This window comes from Girardinichthys multiradiatus, chromosome 12 (assembly GCF_021462225.1).
Source record: "Girardinichthys multiradiatus isolate DD_20200921_A chromosome 12, DD_fGirMul_XY1, whole genome shotgun sequence".
NCBI lineage: Eukaryota > Metazoa > Chordata > Actinopteri > Cyprinodontiformes > Goodeidae > Girardinichthys > Girardinichthys multiradiatus.
In genome coordinates this window covers 19541329-19568505 of record NC_061805.1, presented here as the reverse complement: position 1 = coordinate 19568505, position 27177 = coordinate 19541329, and the positions used below count along the sequence as shown (strand labels likewise).

Below are 27177 nucleotides of genomic sequence, written 5' to 3'. Positions count from 1 at the left end.
CAGACACTAATTATTCACACACTGTCTCTCCTACTGCCTGGCAGCCAGATCTTACTTGACCTTTTGCTGATTTGAATTGAAGAACACCTCAGGTTCAGAAGGGAGACCATCTGGTGTTGTCACCTCCCCACGCTTTGCTTGATAATATTAATTTTTGTTGTTATGAGCGTCCAAAATGTGCAACCTTATTTGAATTCGTTCCAGTTTAAAAGCAAAGTTGCTGGCTAGACTGTGCAGAAAAAGTAGGTTGTGATTTATTATTTATCATTGTTGTGTGGAGCTTTTTCACTGCAGGTGTCTCGCCTTGGGTGATCGGACAGCGAAAAGAGTTCATGTGTTATGCTATGTATGCAAGCCAAATAAAGAAACTTCTCTGAATTATTAATGTTATGAAACATATGGTTCCAACATTTCTTTGTCCAGTCTCCCACTACTCTGTATAATGGTCTTCATCATTGTGGGGAGCATGCGTTATTTGGTATTTTTAGGTGTGCTTGAGCTGTTCTAATGCACGTCAAAATCTTTCACGCTCCTTCAGAGACAACAGCATGCAAACGAGGCTGAGCTAGAAAATCCTTTGACAAATGCTGGTATTTGATGCTTCTCAGCCATTTGTCATCAATGGCCATTTTGCAGTGAGTTGCTTTGTGTTGAAAGATAGCATACTATTTGCAATTACAGTGAATCTATGTCTCATTAAGAAGCAGTCTGTGGCCCTTGAAGCCAGCTAAAGGCAATAGTTTGAAATAGTTTGGAGGACTCGGTTTTTTCACAGCACAAATAGTTTTTTGGCTTTTTTTCCATTTTTGTTTGACAAAATTAAATTAATTGTTTTATTACACAGGATGTAGCAAGGGGCGTTAAAAAGTTAAAGGCAATAAATATTTCTCTCAAGGTTGAACTTATGTAGGAATCTGAAAACCATTCATAACTTTGATTTTCTTCCACAATTTTTACACTACAACCACTACTTTACTGTTCTTCATTGATACATTATAATGCCAAAAGTATTGGGTCACACCACCAAATTAACAAATGTCAGTGTTCCAATCACTTCCATGGCTGCAGGTGTATAATCTGTGGTGTGGAGAAACCTGCCTGGCCTGCACAGAGTCCTGACCTCAACCTTGAATACCTTTGGGATGAATTAGAGCAGAGGCTACAATTCTGGTTTTCTCATCTAACTATGAACACACTCCTAATCATTGCGGAGGATGTTTACAGAATAGTTAAGGTTGCTTTTGCTGGCAATGGTGGATCCATCAACAAACTGTACCTTTTTATAGATTAAGAATAGGATGTCATCAAAGTTCATGTACAATGTAAAAGTAGACAAATACTTTTGGCAATATATTGTATTTTATGTGGTGGACCAACACAAAGTGGTGCATAATTGTAAAGTGGAAGGAAAATAATGCATGGTTAGTGAATACTTTGCAGAACCACCTTTTTTCAACAACTATAGCTGTTTTGAGTTATGTCTTCTTCAACTGTGCACACTGAATTTTTTCCATCTTTAGATAATGGATTCAACAATGCTCCGCATGCTTAAAGTGTTTGGGGTATCAGAGTAAAGGGGATTGGCTTCAAAACAGACAAAAAAAATTTTTTTAGATTGCTATTTGTAAAACAAAAATATGAAAATTATATACAAGTTTCCTTTCTCTTCACAATTATGCTCTCCTTTGTGTTCTATCACATAAAACTTTTGAAATTAGTGGTTGTAATGTGACAAAGATTTGAAAAAGTTGAATGTTTTTACAAAGCACGATAATGTATCTTCGTTGAAATTTTCTGTTTTCCTGATCAGATTGCTCCAAACCCAGTTCATCGAAGGAGCAATTACAGTCCAGCTCGTCCATGAACATGCCACAGTCTTTTGGAACAGCGATGGGATTCTCCCTGTCTGACACGCTCCTGATGGCAGCGCTGCCTTCCCTCTCTCAGAACGCTAGCCATCTGCACACCGCAGAGGACAGCATCATTTACCTCGCCCCCACAGCAGACACAAACAAATGCTGGCCCATCCGCCCAACCCTGCGTAACGAGCTAGACACTTTCTCTGTGCACTTCTACGTCTTCTTTGGTCCAAACATATCCATTCCACCAGATCGGGCTGCCGTGTTCGCCATCAACTTGATGCCTGTTTTAGACAGTGGAGGGGTCCTTAATATGGAGCTAAAGTTAAACCTGGTAAGTTACAAAATAAGACATTTTACATTGCTGAATTGTTAAATTGGTATGCTCCTAGATACACACAGGAGCCTCCCAACCTCAAAGTCTAGCAAGTGGGTGCAATTTGCACTTTTTCTTTTATATGGTCACAGTTGTTCTCTCAGATGCAGAATATGTTAAGAGATAGAGAAAAACATTTCACTTTTTGATTATTATTCTAACCTCCTGGGTACCCTGACATTTTGTGGTTTTTTTGCATAACTTTGGATGGAGTGTGTCATGGAGTGACATTTTTGGACTTTATGGTTTCTTTTGCTAGTCCTTAGATCTTAGGATGTTGTGCTACCTCCAGTTCTCAGTTTCCTTTAGTTCATGTTTATTCTTGATTCTGTTTTATCTTGGTCTGTAGTTTTCGTTTAGGTCTGTTTCACTGTTTTGTTAATCAGTCCCTTTCCTCATGTCTTAGTCTTATTAGGTTCACCCGCTCCCTCTGTCTCCCTGCGTCCATGTCACACCTGTTCCCTGTTTTTTTGATTACCTGCCTTTTGTTCCCCTCTCTGTGCTCTGTGTATATTAGTTGTTCTGTTTGCTTAGTTCCTCGCTGGTTCGCTCTGTTACTACCCCGTTCCCTACCATGTCTATGCTTTGTCTATGCTTCGTTTGGAGACTATGCTACGTTTTTGCTACGTTTTTGCCTTAAGTGACCTGCAGAGTTCATATAAGTTTTGGACTGTACTTATGATTCATCCCTGCAGTGTTTTTGTTACGTTTTGGATTTTTTTTGAATAAACAAGGAAGTACTAAGATGCGGCTACCGAGCTCTTGTCTGCGCTGTGGTCCGACCACAGTCCTCCCCCGACAGAGTGGTTTAAATAGCAGGACATTTGGCCAGGTTGAGTATTTTGAGGTTCATTTTAATTTTTCATAATTTGTTTCTCAAATCACTCTCATGCTTTTTAACCCATTAGAGCAATTTTTGTCCTTTATGCCTTCTTGTGCTAGTGACTCCTTTCCAGATACACTTTTTGAAAACATTACTATTGTAATTTGATTTCTTTTTTTGCTCCTGATGTTCAAATCTCTTTAAAATGTATTGTTTTATTGTTTTCCACAAGTGGATGACAATAAAATATTCCATTTCCCAGGCTGGATGCAGTTTTAAATTACCAAACATGACTGTAAGGTAATTTGTCTCTCTAAATTGCCTCTGGGTCTGAGTGTGTGGGTGCATGGTTGTTTGCCCTGTGCTCTCTGTGTTGCCCTGTGAAGGACTAACAACCTGTCCAGGGTGTACCCTGCCTCTCGCCCAATGGTTGCTGGAAATGGGTGCCAGCCCCCCAATGACCCTGCAGGGACAAGAAAGTATTTGTCTCTACTCTATTCACATTTCCATTATCACACGGCTCCACTTTGCTCTACCTCACTCTAATCGGCACGAAACCTGTTATGTTTCCATTGACAGCAGGAGGTGTCACTTCAAGCCTCACCTCCAGCCGTAAGCATCATGTTGCAGTGCAAAGTAAAATAAACCCTCACTGTCGCTTTTAAATTCCTCTTAAAACTATGAGGTTTTGAAGTTTAGACCACCCTCCCTTAAATGGTGTCCAAGATTTTGAACCACAGCCACGGGTTTTGGTTTGACCCGCTTCGGCCATTGTGGTCCTTAATAATTTTGTAGTGGCTCTTTTTTTGATTCATTTGAGCTTTTCCCAGCTCTGCTGTGGTGTGCAATAAAATCTGTGGCTTGTCATTCTCTCCGCTACTATGGCGAACACCTTCTCATTTCTCCCCGCCCCATGGAGCTGCCACTGATTATTGCAGTCAGACTGAAACGGCTGATCACATAAATAGCCAATCAGTGAACAGCAATCTGTTCACACCACATTTCGGCCCTGGTCAACCCCAATAGGACGCGCTTCTGAGCAGGTACAAAAAAAGCCAGTAGTTGGCCAGGAAAGCCAATAATAAAAAATGAGCTGAGTGGAGTGGGGCCGGCCAAAGTAGAGCCCATGGAAAAGGGACACTTGATGGATGAATGGGAGGGATAAAAAAACAATATTTTTTTCATAAATCAGGGATACTTTAAATGCTAAAGCTGACATTTAAAAAGAGTTAAAACTCAGACAATTAATGAATATTTGTTATGTATAGTGAGGACTATAGTTAATTGCATTCTTTTACATTTGTTTTCCTTGTGTTCAAGAGACTCCAAATGAAGGAACCCCAAATCGTTAACGAGGAGCTCCAATCTCTAAGCTAATGAGAAATTCCTCAAAACTTTAAGAGCAACATTTGACCCAAGGAATGACATTTCCAAATAAAAAAGTGATGCTCTGGATTACAAGATAATGGAATGATGCATCCCTTTGTAACTGATTCAATTAGTGATTTGAAAAAAACGTTATCTTTACAAACCAGGGATAATGCCAGTGACCTTGGCACACCCCATTTAAATATGCAGAAAAGGGTAAATATGATCAGTGAATCTCCTTTCTGCCCAATAGAATAAACATGTTTAAATGCAGAAAGAAGAAAGTAATGTAATGAAATGTAAGTTGAGTTGCTCCTACATGATGTAAAGACACATCAAGGTCCAAAAGTGCCATTGTTGTAAATAAAACACTATTATTGTACATGAATGTAGAAGTGTGCTGGGAAAAGGGTGAGGCTTAGACATTTCAAATGTCTGGGTTTAACACAGAGGTGTTTAGGGGCTGGTTAGAATGCTCTAAAACTTAGTTTAATCAGCAAAAAACAGGAATATCATTTCCTTGAACCACTTGAACTTGTAATGATGTAGTGAAGACAAAATCATGTTTGGGGGTGTAAAGGATTTTAGTATTAATCCCCCTGGGCATCAAAGGTATTGATATTAAGACAGTTAAATGAATTTCTACACCAAGATTACACCTAGTAAAAACCATGCCTGCTTGTAGTCTGTTTCGAACCAGACTATTCATCAGAATGAATGACTTGAGTGTTGAACCAGGCCACCAGACAACAGTAGTGGTAAGATGCATTTGCACATGACATAATTTGCACATCGATTGAATGAAATCTATCCTATATTAATTCTATCCTATGGAGCTAATATTATTTGACGCAGGGCTGACTGGTATAGTCCCAGTTGATCTAGCAGCACCCTGTCCAATGCTTCTGTTGCTAAAGACCACAGTCTAGGGCTCTCAGCAACAGAGCATTGCATGGGAATGGGCAGCACACGGCTCCTCACCCTGCCACACTCCAAGGCCGGATGCACAGTTCCAACAGGAATGACCTATAGGAAATCTACATTGGTTGATGAGCTAACCATCATCTTGAACAGAAAGTCCTCTCAGTCACCAAATGCGCAATCTCTCATAGTGGTAGAGCGTGCGACCCATATGTGGAGGTCGTCGACGCAGCCATCTCGCGTTTGAGTCTCGACCATGGAGACCTATGCTGCGTGTCTTCCTTCTCTCTCCACCCCACGTCTTGTCTGACTACTTTGGAAAAAATAAATAAAAAATAAAGGCCACTAGTGCTACAAAAAGGTGTTTTCTACTGCTTTTTGCACGTTTCGGCATCCACCCATGTAACTGCATACATGTGGATATATCAATTGCATGCATATAATGTAATAATTGTATAAGCGTGGATGAATTATTTCCCTCTGATATGTACAGTAACTTTTTTACATAAGTAACAGTTTCCCTATTGGTGACGAATAAGCCATTTATTTATTGATGCATTGGAAGTTTTGTGTCAAAAAGGAAGTGTGCCATGTTTTTATGAGATGTGCCCTTTGCACGAGAGATGTCTGGATGCAGGTGTAAAGATAGTCTTGCTCTGACAATAGAAAAATACCACGGCAAAAGGGGCTCCAGTGTTTGGAGCTGTGACATATGTCTGTAATTGAGAACAAACAAAATGCAAAAATCCACCAGATCTGATAAGTCTAAGGTAAGCCATCTGTCAGATAGGAAGGACATTAGAATGCACCTGCAGTGGCTCTGAAGATCTGCAGGGAGCCAGAGTAGCTGGCACACAGAGTTTTAAACTTTCAATCATAATATAGATCAAGCCTGCAAGTACTGAAATGCGCAAAGGATTAGGCATAAAACGGATGTCTTTCGATTGTTTGGTTCAAAGGAATGTCCTGACATTTCAGAAATATCCCCCTTTTTGCTTTCCTCCCAGGAGTTTGACTGATATCGGATTCACATCTGTGCATGCAGAAAATGTATTGTTCAAGGACATTTTCGGCTTAAAAAAAGTATACAGTAACTCATCACCTGTTGGTGGATAACAAAATACTAAGTGAAATTAATGATTTCGCTGAGTAAAAATGATCTGCATCTGCAACTTTGCATGTATAAATGGCAGGTTTGAAGTTGTTGAAATGCCACTGCAGCCTCCATGCTGCTTCTCTCTGCAGTCAGAATTTGTGATAGGCAAGGCTAAACACATCCTTCATCTCCACTACATACACAGAGATGAAATTGATAATCAATCTTTTCGTCTAACCTCTGCCAAAAAGGCAAACAGGCCTCTTTCTCAAAATGTCAGAGACAAACACAAACAGAGCTTAAGAGGAAATGAAAAATAATTGACTGTCATTCATTTGTAAGTTATTTTAGTGACTGTGTAGTTGACTTTGCCAGTTGCAGGGAGATCATCTTGCAGACTAGGCTTCGTGTTTTCTGTCTTGTCCTTATGATTTACATATTAAAATATGATGGGATTTATTATAAATTTTTTAAATGAACTGGACCGACAGTTTTTCAGGCTTCACTGCAAAACCCTGACAGAGGACCGGTATGCATTATTTCTTAGTCAATCTTTTGCTGTTTTTATTTTTATGTTTAGCTGATAGCTCATTAAGATTGACCTTCTTAGTACTACAAGTATTTGAGCACTATTATTAAAGGTGAAAAACATGTTTCAGACTGCTAAAATTGGGAATAAATTGTGATTTGACAGGCAGCCAAAAACATTCAGTAAAGGTGCAATCAAAAATTGCTTCTTTGCCAAGTTGTCTGTTGTAGACACAACATTTGCTCTTTCCTGGAGTTTAGGAGCCTTTATATGACTGAGTGTTTCATAGGTCAGAGTTAAAGAGGTTAACAAACAAAAAAAAAAAACACTGTCAGATACACCACAGATAAGTTTTTACAAAAGCAGCCAAAGTCTGAAAAAACTTTGAAAAATTTAAAAATAAAGTAGAAATGTAAAAAATTGTCTCTTTGGAAGCAGAATACACAGAAATATACAGATACAGAACCATCATTAAACAGATACTGAACCATAATAATGCTTGGTCCTAGTGGTCTGTCTTGAGAACCTTTGTGTGTTATCTTTTGGCCTTGGATAAACAGTCTTGGTGTGTTCCTGTTGCACTAAGGACAAAAGGATAGATCACACGAGGTCTTCAATATGTGCAGGAGTGAGTTGGTAGACGAATTTTACTTCTGCAGATGTCACAGTGACAGAATGTTGTAATGAAACCTGTTTGGTGTGATAGTTTTCTAAACCTTATGGTGTATTTTCACAGGCAGCCTCATGGTATATATTCTATTAACATATTTCTTCCCCGTCTGTGATTATCTGTCACTTGCTTGTCACAAGCTCAGAGTTTAGTCAGCCACTGCTGGTGGGGAACATTAGACAGATTTGGAGGATTTTAGGAGACAATAACTCAAGTTGTTGTGTAATTTACATCCATCTCTGTCCTAGAGTGTTGAAGGAATACATATGACTCTTATTTCCACGGATTCCTCAGGTGGCAGACTATTGATTTAATCGCTTTACAGCCATCTATTAAACTACTCTTTAGGAAAGCTATGCAGAAAAGGAAATAAAATGCCGTGTAATGAGAGCATTTATTTAAACTATGTTGTTGTCCTTTTCATTCCTTTCTCCATGCCCTGATAATGGGGGCCACAAAGATGATCTTGAAACGAATAAGCAAACAAAGAAGTATGACACCTTATTAATGAAATAACACAAGAGACTTAAAAAAATGGAAGAAATCACACATGAACAAAAGCACAGTGAACAGAAATTACAATTTTTTTCCTAAATGTTCTAATTTATTAATATCTTTAATTTATTTAATCAGGAGGTCCCTTGACATAACCATCTTTTAAGCAGAGGCCTGAAATATAGATCTAAAATAATCTGTATTATTGAAAGTCTTTTTTTATATTTATTTCACATCTAAAATGTGTACCTGTGATGCTGTTATGTTAATGTCTGCATTCACTTCTTTGAGTTCAATCTGCTTCAGCCTCATTTTAACTTTAATCATTTCTGTTTAACAAGCAAAGTACAAACAGGTTGTTAGATTATTGTGTTTTTTAACATAAATAAAAAATAATCAACAAGGAAATGAACAAAACATACAGAAAAAAAAATCAATACTTAATGATTGTAACAGCATATTGTTATAATAAAACAAAAAAAATGCAAATGCAACATGGAGTCTTTTTAGAAATGAACCCACAAGCTTTGAACAATCCTTAATTTAAATGCTATTTTCATTCTTCTCTTCATAAATGTATGCACGTATATATGTATTTAATTATATTTTTTTGAAAAGTGCTTAGCCATAACAAATAAATACAAGCTGATGAGCAAAAAAACTAAACCAGATGGGCCTTTTAGTTACACGGAAACAAGCTGTAAATGTTAAAGTCCAAGAGAGCTTGATTAGATGTATAAACATAAGTAAAAGAATGTTTCCTTGACTGGCAATAAGTCATAAGAAAAACTAAGTACACTTTTCTTCCTTTCAAAGGCATTGTTAAGCATATTTAGTCTGTATGGTTCGTGGTGGTCTAATCAGAAAAAGACAGAACATGTATGGTGTCTTTGGAATAGTCACCAGGAAAAAGCCTCTACTCTCTAAAAAGATCATGGCTGAATGAACCACAGTAATTCTTGAACACTGTTCTTTGCACAGATGAGACCAAAGTAAAGGTGTGTGGTCATAATGCACTGAAGCCCCACTGGCAAAATGCAAACATAACATATCAAAAGCACAGACAGGTCAAACCAACTGTCAAGCATGGAGGTGGGGGGTTGGAGATGTAGGTTCTCTTTGGGGCCCCAGGACCTGGGCACCTTGCAGTCCTTGAGTTGAACATGATCCCCTCTGTATACCCAATTGTTTTAGAGTCAAATTTGCGGCCATTTGCTCCACTGCTGAAGCTTGGCTTAAACTGAGTCATTGACAGGATGATCCCAGGGCAAGCAGTAAATTAATGATTGCAGAATGGCTGAAAAAGAAAAGAATCAAGATATGGCAATTAGTCTGTCAAAATATAAATCTCAGTCTTATTGAACTGTACTGAATTGTTCACTTGTAATACAGTAATGATTCTAACATCCTTAGCAGTCAATATTTTTTGTATCCTGGTTGGACTACAATTCCCTGGGAGAATAAAAGTAAAATCTAAAATTATGCCTTTTTGATCTTTTTTTCAGTAAAGTGAAGTAAAGCTTTTTGATTGGTTTCGTCTGCACACACCGTAAAGGAAATTGTAGCCTGATAGTTTAATCTCAGTTTTACCAAGTTTCCTGACAGTTTTCCTTGTGGTACAATAAAGAATAATTTATCTCATCTTTATGATTCGAACAGAGAATTTTACCCAGGGGACGTACCCTACAGTGAGTAATAGCCTCTCTCTGGCCTCTCAAAGTAAAAGCGTGACTGAGGGAGTACTGCATTGATGATTGTCCTTCTATGAGGGTCACCCACCTCCATAAAGAAACATCATGTCTTATTATCCTGAATATCATTAGAAGTTTACCTTTCTGCCCAAACTTTAGGAAGTATGTTATACAGTGTAGAATCTAGGAAGTCTGCAGATGCACTATATTGCCAATATATTCACTCACCAATCCAAATGATTAAATTCAGATGTCACTGAATGACTTTCATGCCCACTGATGAGTAAAATCTAGCACATAGGCACGCAGACTGCTTCTACATTTGTTAAAGACTGTTTTACTTCCAGTAGTTTAGTGAATGTTGATGTGTACAGTTATAAGATGCCACCTGTGCAATATGTCTGGGTCTGAAATTTCCTCAATTTTAAATATTCCACCATCAGCTGTTGGTGGAATTATAACATAGTGGATATGATACAACACTCTGCCACCAGGTGGTAGGCCACATATAATGACAAAGTAGGATCACTGGAGGTACATAGTGTGTAAAGGTTGCCAACTGTCTGAAGTCTATGGATAAAGATCTTCAAACTTTATGTGGTCTTCAGTTTAGCCGAACAGTGTGTAGAGAGTTTCATGAAATTAGATTCCATGGTTGAACAGCTGCATCCAAAGCTTACATCACCAAGTGCAATACAAAGGCCCAGATAAAGAGGTGTAAAGCATGCCTCAGCTGGAGCAGTGGACATTTGTTCTCTGAAGTGCCCCCCCCTCCTCCTTTGGAAAATCTCTTTCAAAATCTTATTTGGCTTTGCTTTGGTGACAATTTTGGTTGATTTTGAGAAACTGTTTTTCTCAATGAGAGCCACTGCAGTCTGTGTTATGGATTCCCAAGGTGAGTGGCAAAGAGAAAGTTTGAATTACATGAATACAAGAACAACAATAAGGATTTTCATTCATGAATATATGAATAAAAAACAAATAAGAACTGGAAAGATTTTCATCTATTCATTCTTTTTCTAAAAAACAATGTTGAATCAAAGGCCTAGAAAGTCATATTACTGTTATTCAGCAACATAGAAAGGCTCAGAGCTGTTGATGTCTGCTTAAATTATAATCAAATAATTCATTAGATAAGGCAGACTTTCCTGATGAAAATAGACAGTCTTACAATGCCTTGCAAAAGCATTCATTAACCTTTCCCCATTTTGTTACGTTGCAATCAAACTTTAGTGTATTTTACAATGATGTTATGTGATTGACCAACACGAAATTGCAAATAATTGTGTAGTGGGAGAGGAATAATAGTTTTTCAAAATTATTTACAAGTAAAAATCTGAAGTGTGGCATGCTTTTAATTTCACTACGTCAAAGACGATTCTTTGTACAACTGCCTTTTGCTGCTATTAGTGCTGAAAATCTTCCTCACTCTTTTTTTGCAAAATAACCCAAGCTCTGTCAGGTTTGTTGTAGTGTGTCTGTGAACAGTAATTTTCAAGTCTTGCCACACATTCTCATTTGGATTTAGTCAAAACGTTTACTGAGCCATTCTGACACATGAATATGCTTTGATCTAAACTATTCTATTTCAGTGTGGCTGTGTTTTGCAATGTTGTTCCGCTGGAGGTTGAACCACACTTTAATATCTGGACAGTATTTGTTTTTCTTATGCTGTAAATTTCTCCCTTACTGTAGAGTCTTCTCTTATTTTTTCATTTTTACATTTTGTTGCCTTTGTGAGTGCATGCTTTCTTTGACTAATACTTTTACTTTGCTGCTGACACGCCTGAATTTCCCTGATGTGCAAAAATAAGGGATATTTCTATTCTATTCTATTCTATTCTATTCTATTCTATTCTATTCTATTCTATTCTATTCTATTCTATTCTGATGTCCACCACCCTTTCAGGTTTTAAACGGCCATTACAGGTTATCTCTCGTTTGAAGTGGTACCATGCTCTCTCCATTTTCGGATTATGCTTTTTAAAGAATTGGATATTCTTTTATAATTTAACCCTGTTTTAAACCTTTCCACAACTTCATCACTCACCGTTATACTGTATTCTTTGGTCTTCATGATCCTGTTTTTTCACTTATGTTGACTAACAACATTAGTGAAGCCTTAACAGAACAGCTATATTTTCAGTGAGAAGTGGCCTGTATTTATTAATTAAGCAACTTCTGAAGGCAGTTGGTTGCATTGGATTGTATTTAGGTGCATCAGAGTTAAGAGGGTTGGCTACTTTTGATTAAATATCAAAAGAGACCGTTATAATCTAGGTAATTTATCTGGAGGACCACAATATGTCGAATAAAGGACACATTTCAGCCTTTTTATGTCCTGGTTATATCAGGCTGGAATTTTTAAAAACCAGATTACATGAATTCATTCATCTATTTTCCTCTTATGTATGCATTAAAACTTACTCTTCTTTTGCTTTATTCATGAAATTTCCTACTGTTTTCCTCTCATCCTGAAACCTTCATTAGTAATTTGTTAGTAGATGGCACTCCAGAGTGAATTATGCCTTTGCCACTCACATTCAGCCATCATAACTAACTGATGCAAAATGGATCCGGAATATAAATCACACTGTTAAATGTTATTAATTTTGCTATGTTTTACAACAATGCTACAGAGTGTTTTACATTCACAGGCCGTAAAGCACAAATAAAAAAACTCCCATTAAAATTACAGACCTGATTTTATGATAGGGCTTAAACCAGAACAAGAAATCATGGTAATCAAAAGCAAATCATAATGGCCCGGCAACAAAGCTCTTTTATGAGGTGTTTTAAATCCCCTGAAAAGTGCTGGCCTTTGTATACGGATAGCACAGATACGGCGTGTTGAAGGTAGATAAACCTGGAAGACAAACGGAGCCTCAGAAGTTATCGAAAAAAATCTTAATTTAAGCGCCACGCGGATCTGCAGAGCGGAGTTTCAGCAAAACAGTTTCCTGGTCTCACTCGAGGAGAGGGAGTGGAGATAATAGATCTGAAACTTGCAAAATAATCAGCTTCATCTTGAGATGATCTTGCTTCCTTAATTCTTGCTGTTTACCGGTGAACCAGGATGTTTATGGCAAGTCAAGAGAAGGGATCGCCCAACACTATCCTGCAGATATGAGGGTGGAACAGCAGATCAGCCCTGAGAAATCCTCTGACTCTGAAAGATGCCTCAAGCCAAACTCTTTCAGTGAGGTGCAAGGAGGGTTGGTGTAGGTGCAGCTTCCTCTTGAAAATAAATTAATCCAACACCATTTATTTGTTTGTTACATTACAGCTTCCTTGGATCAGTCAAATTCCTTTGTTTCACACTTCATTTGGTATCACAGCTTTATTTGGGTGGAGTGAAAAAATTTCCTTAGGTTTTATTTGATGGGAGATTGTATATAATTGAATCCTCAGTAAATCGTCCATCCATCTGTCTGTCTATCATTCTGTTTGTCCCTTCATTTGTCCTGCCATCTGGCCGTCCATCTGTTTATCCACCCATCTCTCCAGCCCTTCCTTTTATATCCATTCATCCATACATCTGTTTGTCCACCTATCTGTCCATCTATCAGTCTGACCCTTGGTCTGTCCCTACACCAGTCTGATACCAGAGTTGTCTTGCATCTGTAATTTTTGTAGCTACACTGCCATAGCTGGAAGAGCAAATGTTTTAAATGTGTCAAGTTTTCATTTGCCTTCTTGTGAGCTAAATTACATATTTATTACCTTTCCAGTTGCAGGCTAAACTACAGACAGAGTGGGCCAATAACAATGCTTGTATTTCCCTTGTGATTAGTGATGGCATAAATTGAATGCACACTAAATTATAGAAAATAATGAGAGTTTAGTCAGAGTCATGTTTTCTCAGTCGGATTTCAGAATGTGTTCCAAATCAGCAACATAATGAAGTGGATGATGATTGGATAATAGTTTTTAATTTATTTAATTAACCCCCCCTTGAACCGCCACCTTAACGTGATGGAGGGGTTTGAGTGCTCGAATGATCCTAGAGGCTATGTTGTCTGGGGCTTAAATGCCCCTGGTAGGGTCTCCCATGGCAAACAGGCTCTAGGTGATGGGTCAGACAAAGAGCGGTTCAAGAACCCCTCATGACGACTACAAAATCGAGTCACGTGACGTCGCCCGGTACGGTGGAGCCGGGGTCCCACCCTGGAGCCAGGCCTGGGGTCGGGACTCGTCGGAGAGCGCCTGGTGGCTGGGTTGCTCCTCGCGGGACCCGGCCGGGCCAAGCCCCAACGAGAGACGCGAGACCATCCCCCAGTGGGCCCACCACCTGCAGGGGGATCCGTGAGGGACTGGTGCAAAGAGGATTGGGCGGCGGACGAAGGTGGAGACCTCGGCGGCCCGATACCTGGATGCTTAGGCTGGCTCTAGGGACGTGGAATGTCACCTCGCTAGGGGGAAAGGAGCCTGAGCTTGTGCGGGAGGTTGAGAGATATCGACATAGTAGGGCTCGCCTCCACGCACAGCGTGGGCTCTGGAACCCATCTTCTTGAGAGGGGCTGGACTCTCTTCTACTCTGGAGTGGCCCACGGGGAGAGGCGGCAGGCTGGGGTGGGTTTGCTTGTCGCCCCCAAGCTCAGCCGTCTCGTGTTGGGGTTTACCCCAGTGGATGAGAGGGTCGCATCCCTGCGCCTTCGGGTCTCTGACTATCATTTCAGCCTACGGGCCGAGTGGTAGTGCGGAGTACCCGGCCTTCTTGGCGTCCCTGTCGGGGGTGCTGGATAGTGCCCCTCCTGGGGACTCCATTATTCTGCTGGGGGACTTCAACGCCCATGTGGGAAACGACAGTGACACCTGGAGAGGCGTGATCGGGAGGAATGGCCTTCCCGATCTGAATCCGAGCGGTGTTTTGTTATTGGACTTCTGTGCTAGTCACGGATTGTCCATAATGAACATCATGTTCAAACATAAGAGTGTCCATCAGTGCACTTGGCACCAGGATACCCTAGGCAGGAGGTCAATGATCGACTTCGTTGTCGTATCATCAGACCTTTGGCCGCATGTTTTGGACACTCGGGTGAAGAGAGGGGCTGAGCTGTCCACTGATCACCACCTGGTGGTGAGTTGGATCCGCTGGGGGAGGAGAAAGCCCGACAGACTTGGCAGGCCCAAGCGCATAGTGTGGGTCTGCTGGGAACGTCTGGCGGACCCCTCGGCCAGGGATGTATTCAACTCTCACCTCCGGGAGAGCTTTGACCAGATTCCGGGGGATATTGGAGACATAGAGTCCGAGTGGACCATGTTCTCCGCATCTATTGTCGATGCTGCTTCCCGTACCTGCAGCCGTAAGGTCTGTGGTGCCTGTCGTGGCGGCAATCCCCGAACCCAGTGGTGGACACCGGCAGTAAGGGACGCTGTCAAGCTGAAGAAGGAGTCCTATCGGCTGTGGTTGGCTTGTGGGACTCCTGAGGCGGCTGACGGGTACCAAGCGTGCCGCGGCCCGGGCGGTGGCAGAGGCAAAAACTCGGACCTGGGAGGAGTTTGGTGAGGCCATGGAGAAGGACTACTGGTTGGCCCTGAAGCGATTCTGGCAAACCGTCCGGCGCCTCAGGAGGGGGAAGCGGTGCTTCGCCAACACTGTTCACAGTGGGGGTGGGGAGCTGCTGACCTCGACTGGGGACATTATCGGCCGGTGGAAGGAATACTTCGAGGATCTCCTCATCCCTGCCATCACGCATTCCCTGGTTGAAACAGAGGCTGGGGACTCGGGGTTGGACTCTTTCATCACCCAGGCTGAAGTCACCGAGGTGGTTAAAAAGCTCCGCGGTGGCAGGGCTTCGGGGGTGGATGAGATCCGCCCTGAGTACCTCAAGTCTTTGGATGTTGTGGGGCTGTCATGGTTGACATGCCTCTTCAACATTGCGTGGCAGACGGGGACAGTGCCTTTGGATTGGCAGACTGGGGTGGTGGCCCCCCTACATAAGAAGGGTGACCGGAGGGTGTGTTCCAACTACAGGGGGATCACACTCCTCAGCCTCCCTGGTAAGGAGGAGCAGTGTGGTTTTGGTCCCAGCCGTAGAACACTGGACCAGCTCTATACCCTCTACAGGGTACTCGAGGGTTCATGGGAGTTTGCCCAACCGGTCCACATGTGTTTTGTGGACCTGGAAAAAGCATTTGACTGTGTCCCTCGTGATGCCCTGTGGGGGGTGCTCCAGGAGTATGGAATTGGGGGCCCTTTACTAGGTGCCATCCAATCTCTGTACAAGCGGAGCAGGAGTTTGGTTCGCATTGCCGGCACTAAGTCGGACATGTTCCCGGTGCATGTTGGACTCCGGCAGGGCTTCCCTTTATCACCGGTCCTGTTCATAACTTTTATGGACAGGATTTCTAGGTGCAGCCAAGGGCCGGAGGGGGTCTGGTTTGGGGACCAGTGAATTTCGTCTCTTCTTTTTGCAGAAGATGTGGTCCTGCTGGCCCCCTCTAGCCAAGACCTACAGCATGCACTGGGGCGGTTCGCAGCCGCGTGTGAAGCGGCTGTAATGAAGATCAGCTCCTCCAAGTCCGAGGCCATGGTCCTCGACCAGAAAAGGGTGGCTTGTCCTCTTCAGGTTGGAGGAGAGTTCCTGCCTCAAGTGGAGGAGTTTAAGTATCTCGGGGTCTTGTTCACGAGTGAGGGAAGAATGGAGCGGGAGATCGACAGACGGATCGGTGTGGCTGCCACAGTAATGGGGGTGCTGTGCCGGTCCGTTGTGGTGAAGAGAGAGCTGAGCCGAAAAGCGAAGCTCTCGATTTACCGGTCGGTCTACGTTCCTACCCTCACCTATGGCCATGAACTTTGGGTCATGACCGAAAGAACGAGATCCCGGATACAAGCGGCGGAAATGAGCTTCCTCCGTAGGGTGGCCGGGCACTCCCTTAGAGATAGGGTGAGGAGCTCGGCCATCCGGGAGGGGCTCGGAGTAGAGCCGCTACTCCTCCACATCGAGAGGAGCCAGTTGAGGTGGCCCGGGCATCTATACCGGATGCCTCCTGGACGCCTTCCTCGGGAGGTGTTCCAGGCACGTCCCACCGGGAGGAGGCCCAGGGGACGGCCCAGGACACGCTGGAGGGACTATGTCTCTTGGCTGGCCTGAGAACGCCTTGGGCTCCACCTGGAGGAGCTGGAGGAGGTGTCTGGGGACGTCTGGGCTTCTCTGCTGAGTCTGCTGCCCCCGCGACCCGGTCCCGGATAAAGCGGAAGACGACGAGTACGAGTACGAGTATGAGTACGAGTACCAGTACGAGTACGAGTACCAGTACGAGTACGAATTTATTTAATTATATGTCCTTCCTAAAGAGTCACCAAACATAATGTCATTGATAATATTTAAACATGTAAAATGACTTGACTCAATACTGCTTTTAAAAGAAATACTCATAACAGTGATATCTCCGCAGACATACAATCTCTGTTAAATATTTTTTACAGCACTTATTTGTATTTTAACAATAAATGATGACTGTCTGGTTCCAGCTACACTACTCATCTGGGCAATCTGCTAAGCTGCTGTCACACAGCCTCCTATCTCACCATTTTCTTTGGTGTATTATAAATCCATGTTACAAAGTTCTAACCACGAGAAAATGTAGTAGTAATTAAGTAAGTTTTGCAGAACATGAAGTCCTTTTCTGTCTTTCTGTCCCACCTTCAATGCACTTCCGATTTGAATAAAGCAAGTCTATTGGGATCCTGGTTGTGGAATTCAGTGTTCTACCATGTAAGGGCAATACCTTTACCTTGACATTGTAGTCTTACTTTAGCTTTTTTCAGTATTTAAGGATACCAACTAATCAGATAATTATGAGCCCATTTATTTAGAAGGAGGTGCCAGGTAACTGAATCTTCATCTGAGCAGACAGAGCACCTGCATAGTGGTTAGATGAGATAAAAAGTTTTTATTATCGGGTAATTCCTTTGAGTAGCAGTTGTTGCATATTCTGTGATATATGTGGCTTGTGAGAGCTGCATCACTCATGCAAAGGAATACTTTGATATGTCCAAAACATTTGAGCCAGCATTGCCTTTTTGATGATGAAATTATGTAAGCTACTGTATTAAATGCATTGAAGGTGATGGCGGAGCCTTATTTATCTCTTTCTATCCCATTAAAAGAAGCCTCTGACTGAAGACACACTGTTGTGAAAAGGATGCCGAGGGTTGTCCATAATGTTCTTTATTTCATGAGCCATCCTTCTTTGTACAACTATCTCCAGAGCTCCAGAACAGAGTCAGCCTTCTCTATCAGTTTGTTAGGATTTTTTAAGTCACTGGCTCTGATACTGTTACCACAACAGAAAAAAGAACCCATAAAAACACTCCACTGTTCAGCTTTTTAACAAAAAAGCCAAAGTAAGTCCCCTGTTATCATTAAGAAAGTCAGATAACCTGTCCAGACATGAAAATAATCTGTTTTTTTCCATTGAAAACTCAGTTTGCATGTGGAAGGGTGATGTAAACACAGAAAAATATCTCAGTATGGCAGAATACACAGGTAATTTGGATAGGATCTGTGGTTATCAGGCTCAGAGAATATTAGCAGAATTTATTCTCTAGTGATCATTTGCTTTGGAACTCCATCCATCCATCCATCCATCCATCCATCCATCCATCCATCCATCCATCCATCCAAGCGTCACTTCATGCCTCATCCTATCATTACTTGTGAACAAGACACAGGATAGTTTTAAATTATGGTGTCTAAAGCACTAATTGACCCCGTAGCCGTAGGAGGCATTCCATCTTTTTCTGGTTGAGAATTATAACCTTTGACTTAGAGGAGTTGACTCTTATTCTGGCAGCTTTACATCTGCTGTGAACAATTTCTGGTGTGTGCTGCTGTAAATTGTTGCAATCCATTAAATGCTCATAAGATATTTAAGTTTGTATCAAAAATCAAGAAACTGTTACCCCCTTCCTCCTATATGGCCAGTGTCTGGCAGGCTCTTTTAGTTCAAGTTTTAGGGTAGAGCTGAAATTGAACAGGGAGAAGGGGAAAAAACATCTTAAAATGCCAGCGGACTTGATTTAGTTAAACCACCAAGAGTGTGCAGGCCAGATGGTGGGTTTAGGAAGTCTGAAATCTCAGCAGGTGGCAAAGCGTTTGTCATTGCATTAATCAACACCATTGCCAGCTCCCTGCATATACATTATGCTTATTTTCTGCTATGAGGAGGCATGGGAATCTTATAAATCCCTAAGACATCCTTATTTCCCTTTGGACAAAAAGTAAATGCCTTTAATGGCAGAAAACCGGTTCTATTATTTTCTTTTTTTTTTTTTTTATCTCAGACAAAATGACTAGTGATTTTGAGGAAACTTTCCATTTCACTAACTTAGTTGGACAGTTTTACATTGGTTATAAACCAATTTATTACTTTATTTACTGGGAATGGCAGAAAGAGTATGACTAAGTGGAGTTTTGAAGTGTCAAATACAGTACTTGAATACCCTTTGACAATTTATAAATACATTTCTATTTTTTACTGTTTTTCATGTGCTGACACTAAACTAGATTGCCTCCATTTCCCTTTCTACAGCATGAGCTATTGTATATCAGCATATGCAGCTCCCAACGCCTGAATAATTCTTCTGAATTTCCTTTTAATGCATGAGCATGTTATTGTATAATTGATGCTGTAAGGAGATAAACTGCCAACATCTTCATCTAGGTGCCTTTGGCAGACAAATGTAAAGCGGTTTCACTTGATTTGTTAGTTTTAAAGTATACTGTTTCATGGCTAAGGAGAGCAGAGTCCTGAGGTAATCATGAATAGTGTGAGCTCACTTGCAGGATGGCAGCAGATGGTTGATGGTTGTACAGATGATTGGCATTTTCTTCTGTTTCTTCTTCCTGCAGTCTATGCTGAAGGGAGCGAATCTGACAGTGTTCGGCTGCCTTAATCACGGAATGCCTCTCTTCTTGAGAGAAAATTCATCCCTGAAATGTGAATCAGGTATGTTGGATTTACCAGTGTCCAGGTCTAGAGAAGTATAGAATAGAGTTTGAAAAATATATCATATCGTATCGTATCCTATCATATCATATCGTATCTCAATCAATTTGTACATTCATTTGTTCATTCACCATTCCATCTGTCCATCAAAAATAATCAAAGCAAAAACATCTGAATTTTTTACATGAAAAATTTATTAGATTGCTATAAAATGAAACTTCAGGTTATTTGATTTAATTTTTCTGTATCAGTGAAACTGAATCAGTTTTTAAATCATTGTTGTTTTTTTCCAGAATCTGTTGCTGGGTTTTTCCTCTCTGTGAACATATCCTCTAATATTACCAAACTGCGAATTCCCTACCCACAAACAGGAACCTGGTACCTCAGTCTGCGCTCTTTATGTGCCACCGAACACGGGTAAGAATGCAATAGTGTTTCACTGCATAACTTAATTCAACCACATGTAACAAAAATCACATCTTTACAGAGATGGTTCGACATCTTTAGATGTGTTTATTTGCTTGACTTGACATAGACACTTAATATCATTTTTATAGCTGTGGGCTTAAGGTTTTTGCCAGCATCTGCAGTTGAGTTCAACAATGAGACTGGAAAAATAGGCCTGAACTGCTCTGTACATAAATCAGTATTCTTCTGACAACACAGGAGCAAGGTATCATCTGTTCCAGCTCTCAGCAGGGAGGTGAATAAACACATTTCCTAAAATATCTAACGGGGCCTTTAAAGTGGAAAGAAGTCTGTAAGGTGTACTCTCTGGAGTATTTACCCAGAAAGTCTTAAAAAACAATACATAACTGGATTTACAAGCAAAAATTTACTGAAGCGAGCTTGTTGACTGTTGCTCATACATTTTTGACGTTCTCATAATCAGTTCACAGCCTTGGTCCCAACACCCCATAGCAGCCTCGGTGAGACAATGTTTGCTCTCTTCTGCAGGAAGACAATCACAACACAGGAAGTAAAGTATTTTTATAGCACGTCTTCAAACAATCGCTAGTTGGTTTACCAAATTTAATAATTTAGCACTGTGATATGGAAACCATGCTATTCTCCAGCAGCTTAGTTTGGCATTTAGATGCACGTAACATGGAAGAGCATTTCTCTGTTGTACATTAAGAAATTTAAACATAAGAATTCAAACATACGTACATTTTACATAGTCTCCAAAATGTTAAAGGCAAACTGTCGTTACTATTTTAATTACATTTTTGTTACAGGGTGAATTTTAGATTAAAAGGTGCAGCCTGCATTTTTACCAGCAATAGCACATTTAGCAGACCAAACTGTCAGCATTTTATGCTTTTGTAAAGGTCACAGCTCTTATCTTTTGTGGAATAGATCATATCTTGTGCTATCGAATGCTCCCTCCAATCGTTTGTGCTCTGCAGATGTATTCAATAAATACACACATTTATTCTCTGAGGGTTTATTTTAAGTCAGTGTGAGAGATGTCACTGAGAGAAGGGGAACAAATAATGCTATAAAGTCATCCAATGAAATCATATTTCTAAGTTTTTCAGTGTTGCCGCAGATTGAGCCTTTTACCAAATCTTTAATACTTTAAAAAACATGAACAGAAATTAATGAAACATAATTTTATCAGCACCTCTCGGGAGTTCCAGTTAGATTTGAGGTAGATAATAACAGATGGTGTGAGACATGTGCTCATTTTCCTTTGAAATGTAACTGAGGTTTGAAAATGGTGACAGCATTCACATTGCTCTGTGTTACATTTCACACTTTAAAACATGCTAAATTAGTCCAGGCTTGCTTCAGCTGAAAACTGACAGTGTAAGTGGGTCAATACCATTATATTTATTTTTATATATCTGAATCGCAAATAAAAAAAGGTCAGTTGAATCTTTTATGAACAGAAGAACAGAAACAAAAATATCTGAAGGTGCTTCACTCTAAGATTTAAGTAATCAATCAAAATGCTTAACAGAGGTTAAATTGTGTACATGTTTATTGCTTGGTTGTTAGAAACAAAAATGAAGAAAAAAAATTATTTATGAAGTTAATTGCTCATGCCTTATAAAGTAAAATGTTCCAATATCCAAACCCTCAAATAATCTTTTGATTTCCAGCATATGTTGCTCAAGATGGTTATAAAAAACAATGAACTGTAGTAAAACATGAAGGTTTACATAATATTGTACCAGCAACAATGAGGCTAACATGACCAAACTGTTTACCATAGCGTCGTAATCTAGCACATTAGCAGCTAACATGTTAGGCAACCAGCTGTTTAGCATATTAGATGTTTTAGCTGTTTAGCTGATACGCTAATTGCAGTGTGAGCTTGTTAATTTACAGAATTTGCAGATGGACTGATAGTATATTTTACATAATAGTTTATTTTATGTCATTATGTCAAAGCAAAATGTAATGAAAAACATTTGTCAGTATTTTTTTTTTTTTAAGTTAGCAGCTTACATGCCACAACATATCTGTTTTCAATACTAGCAGAGTTAGAGAGACACAACATTACATGAAATTATAATTTTTTGCCTTACATTAAATCGTATTTTGTAAAATATGGTTTAATAACAAATTGTGAAATGAAAGAATGTGGAAAAATGAAAATAATTGTGAACTATTATTTGTGATTGGTAACAGCTGAATTTCTCCTTGCCTGCTTGTGTTTTTTCCTTCTCAGGTTTAAAGCGTGCACCAATGTAACAGCAGAAGTGTATATGCGTGCGTACCTGACTCCATGCATCAATGACTGTGGGACGTATGGACAGTGCAAGCTCCTACGAACCAACAACTACCTTTATGCTGCATGTGAATGCAAAGCAGGTAAGAATTTATGTGCAGGAGCCATTGCAGCACAGAGTATTGTCTGTGTATTTGTCAGACTGACTTGAGCGACTCTTTTTTTCTGTTCACTTGCTTTGATTTTGTGTCTACTGTGAGCTAAATTCAAATTAAGTCATATACTAACTTCTTCTAAGGATTTGATGTTAATATCCAACTCAGTCAGCAGCAAACATATAATTAGTTGTTTTACTACAAGTAGGGAAATAATTAAAGCATATTGTCAAGAAATCCCTCTTTATTTATTTATTATAGTAAATAATGAGGAAATGCATGACCAATAATGATTTAAATAATTTCAGACAAAATGAGGTCATAACTATTGCAATTAATTTCTGATCAATTGTAAAATATATGATGGAAAATGCCAGCAAATGGAAAAAAATGGCACATGCGGTTGTACAAGTCGTACTCGTACTTGTCATCTTCCGCTTCATCCAGGAACGGGTCGTGGGGGCAGCAGACTCAGCGGAGACACCCAGACGTCCCTCTCCCCAGACACCTCCTCCAGCTCCTCCGGGGGAAGCCCAAGGTGTTTCCAGGCCAACTGAGAGACATAGTCCCTCCAGCATGTCCTGGGCCGTCCCCTGGGCCTCCTCCTGTTGGGACGTGCCTGGAACACCTCCCGAGGAAGGCGTCCAGGAGGCATCCGGTATAGATGCCTGAGCCACCTCAACTGGCTCCTATCAATATGGAGGAGCAGCGGCTCTACTTCGAGCCCCTCCTGGATGGCCGAGCTCCTCATCCTATCTCTAAGGGAGTGCCCGGCCACCCTACGGAGTAAGCTAATGTCAGCCGCTTGTATCCGGAATCTTGTTCTTTCGGTCATGACCCAACGTTCATGGCCATAGGTGAAGGCAGGAACGTAGACCGACCGGTAAATCGAGAGATTCACATTTCGGCTCAGCTCTCTTTTCACCACAACGGACCGGCACAGTGTCCCCATTACTGCTGCAGCCGCACTGATCCTTCTGTTTATATTCCGCTCCATTCTTCCCTCACTCGTGAACAAGACCCCAAGATACTTGAACTCCTCCACTTGAGGCAGGAACTCCCTTCCAACCTGAAGAGGACAAGCCACCCTTTTCTGGTCTAGAACCATGGCCTCGGACTTGGAGGAGCTGATCTTCATCCTGTCCATAAAAGTTATGAACAGGACCGGTGACAAATGGCAGCCCTGCCGGAGTCCAACATGCACCAGGAACAGGCCCGACTTAGTGCAGGCAATGAGGACCAAACTTCTGCTCCGCTTGTACAAACACTGGATGGCCTGGGTGATGAAACAGTTTAACCCTGAGTCCCCAGCCTTTGTTTCCACCAGGGAATGTGTGATGGCAGGATTGAGGAGATCCTCGAAGTACTCCTTCAACCGCCCGATAATATCCCCAGTCGAGGTCAGCAGCTCTCCACCCCCACTGTAAACAGTGTTGGCGAAGCCCTGCTTCCCCCTCCTGAGGCGCCGGACGGTCTGCCAGAATCGCTTCGAGGCCAACCAGTAGTCCTTCTTCATGGCCTCACCAAACTCCTCCCAAGCCCGGGTTTTTGCCTCTGCCACTGCCACAGCCCGAGCCATGGCACGCTTGGCCTCACGGAACCCATCAGCCATCTCAGGAGTCCCACAAGCCAACAACAGCCAGTAGGACTCCTTCTTCAGCTTGACAGCATCCCTTACTGCCAGTGTTGACCACCAGGTTTGGGGATTGCCCCCGTGACAGGCACCACAGAACGTACAGCCACAGCTACTGGCAGCAGGACCGACAATAGATGCGGAGAACATGGTCCACTCGGACTCTATGTCTTCAACCTCCCCCGGAATCTGGTCAAAGCTTTCCCGGAGGTGGGAGTTGAATACATCCCTGGCTGAGGGCTACGCCAGATGTTCCCAGCAGACCCTCACTATGCGCTTGGGCCTGCCAAGTCTGTCTGGCTTTTTCTCTTCCAGCAGATCCAACTCACCACCAGATGGTGATCAGTGGACAGCTCAGCACCTCTCTTCACCCGAGTGTCCAAATCATGCGGCCGAAGATCTGATGATACGACAACAAAGTCGATCATGATCTCCTGCCTAGGGTGTCCTGGTGCCAAGTGCACTGATGGACACCCTTATGTTTGAACATGGTGTTCATTATGGACAATCCGTGACTAGCACGGAAGTCCAGTAACAAAACACCACTCGAATTCAGATCGGGGAGGCCATTCCTCCCGGTCACGCCTCTCCAGGTGTCACTGTCCTTTCCCACATGGGTGTTGAAGTCCACCAGCAGAATAATGGAGTCCCCGGGAGGGGCACTATGCAGCACCCCTGACAGTGTCGCCAAGAAGGCCAGGTATTTCAGCAAATGACTTGTTGCACAAGTCAAACATCAGTACTGCAATTAAAAGGTAGGTACCACTGTGCAAGGGTCCTTGTATAAATCTCTTCACATGATCTGTTGATAAGACAATAAAACAGACTCTTAATTACGAACAGCTTTTCAATAAAATATGAGCTTATGAAGCCAAACAAAGCCTGTCCTTAGAGGCTTTTTTAAAATCCGGCCTTTGATCTTGTTTTATCCAAGCCCGTTTCTCTTCTGTTGAATACATTGTCATACTTCATGGGTGCCTTTGCTTCACAGCGAAGCCTCAGCAATCAACACTTGCCCTTGGCTTGTCTTAACTCAGCAAAACCTCAGTATTACAGTGCCTTGCAAAACTATTATACCCCTTTCCATGTTACACTAGAGTTGGCAATGTGGACAAAACAATACATTATTTTTTTTCTGCATGGAATGATTTCAGCATGTATCCTTTTACTTACGCTTCTAAATCATGCAGTGCTTTGTGTTGTCCTATCCCAATGAAATGTATAGATGTTTTTGGTTGTAACACGATACAATGTGAAAAATATATGGAATGTGAATACTTTTGTAAGGCACTGTATTGGTGAGTACAGTGTACATTCAGGGAGTTACATTTTTTATAATTTGACCTAAAAACCAGAAGTACTGTGGATTTTCATATCTTGGCCAGACAGAAAAACAAGATAGAGCTGGTTTTCCAAATTTTCTCTTTTAATCTGCCCCTTGAGGATGATCTATTGTAGTAAAGCAGAGATAGTTGAAAATAGAAGGGAACTCACTCCAGGAGGTTCTATTGTGCAAGATAAAAAACTTCACACATTTCTGATGTTCCTAAAAAAGAGCTGCTGCTGCTCTTGTCAATACATACATTTTTCATACGTTTTAAATGATACACAAAATTCAAAGAAGACTTTGAAACAGCCAGTTTCATCTTTCATTAAATCTTTTTTATTTGCCATCCACAAAAAAATTTAAGAAGACTTTCCCAAAGTTCATGTAGAGTTTAACACAAATTAACGACACAGAAGCTCCATTAGATATCTCCCTTCCGCAGTCAGGCTACATATCTGACAATGTGTTTGTCTAATAGGCTGGAATGGCTGGGGCTGCACCGACAACTCCGAAGCATACTCTTACAGCTTCCAGCTTCTCTCCACCCTCCTGCTCTGTCTCAGCAACCTGATGTTCGTCCCGCCTGTGGCCATTGCCATTAGAAGTCACTACCTGCTGGAGGCTTCAGTCTACATCTTCACCATGTTCTTTTCCACTGTGAGTGACTTCTAAATGATTACACTGATGGCTGAAAGTACAAGTGAAACCACACGTTTACATACAGTGCATAAAAAGACACATAACCTTTAGTTTTATTCAATGTTCTGACATAAAATCCGTCTGACTTCTCCTATTTTGGGTCAGTGAGCATTACCAAAATTATTTCAATCTGCTAAAGCTGAGAATATTGAGAGAGGGAGTTTCTTAGAGATTTTTTGTAATTATTACATGCTCTAAAATGCTCTCAAACCCACTGTTTCCTTGTCTGACCTTATGACCATTCTTACATTTTGAAACAATTAAATACAAGTATAATCGCCATAAGAATGTTCAGCCATCATGCTGTTCAGGAAGAAGATGGGGTCTGTGTCCCAGAGATGAATGTGTTTTCGAGCAAAATTGATCAGCCCCAGAGCAAAAACAAAAGATCTTGTGAAGATTTTGGCTGAAGCTGAGAAGTGATTGTCACTATCTACAGTGAAACATGTCCTGACTGACAGGGGTGATGGCCCACTTAAAGAGGAAGAAGGCATTACTCCAAAAGCAACACAAAAAGCCACAATACAATTTATAAATGTACACAGGAACATGAGATATACAGTCATTGCTGAAAACATGTTATGTGGACTGAAGTGTATATCTTTGCATCATGTATGACTTAATTCCTAGGAAGTTCCACTGCTGATTCATATTCAGCCACAACAACACAAGGAAAACAAGGTAATTTGGTGTTAGTGTGACGATTAACATTAACATAACAGACTGTGTTCTTAGTTTGTTTGTTTTTGGGTGCACATAAACATGAGTGACGCATGCAGGCAATTTTACACAGTTTCTAACAATGGACTCATGGTGTTCTACTGATTGACAACTAATGAAAGCTGGGCTCAAAGGCAGTGATGATAACTATGTTATGCAAGTGCTTACGATGGTAAAC

General features: G+C 41.2%; 1 protein-coding gene across 1 annotated transcript in view; it reads left to right on the top strand.

The window, feature by feature from the left end:
• tmem8b (transmembrane protein 8B) overlaps positions 1 to 27177 on the top strand; it is a 70900-nt gene that overhangs the window by 17541 nt on the left and 26182 nt on the right. The window contains exons 6-10 of the mRNA XM_047382482.1: positions 1811 to 2193; positions 19689 to 19785; positions 20079 to 20202; positions 22466 to 22608; positions 26059 to 26237. Coding sequence (XP_047238438.1) covers positions 1811 to 2193; positions 19689 to 19785; positions 20079 to 20202; positions 22466 to 22608; positions 26059 to 26237 — 926 coding nt within the window. The remainder of the gene's footprint in view (positions 1 to 1810; positions 2194 to 19688; positions 19786 to 20078; positions 20203 to 22465; positions 22609 to 26058; positions 26238 to 27177) is intronic.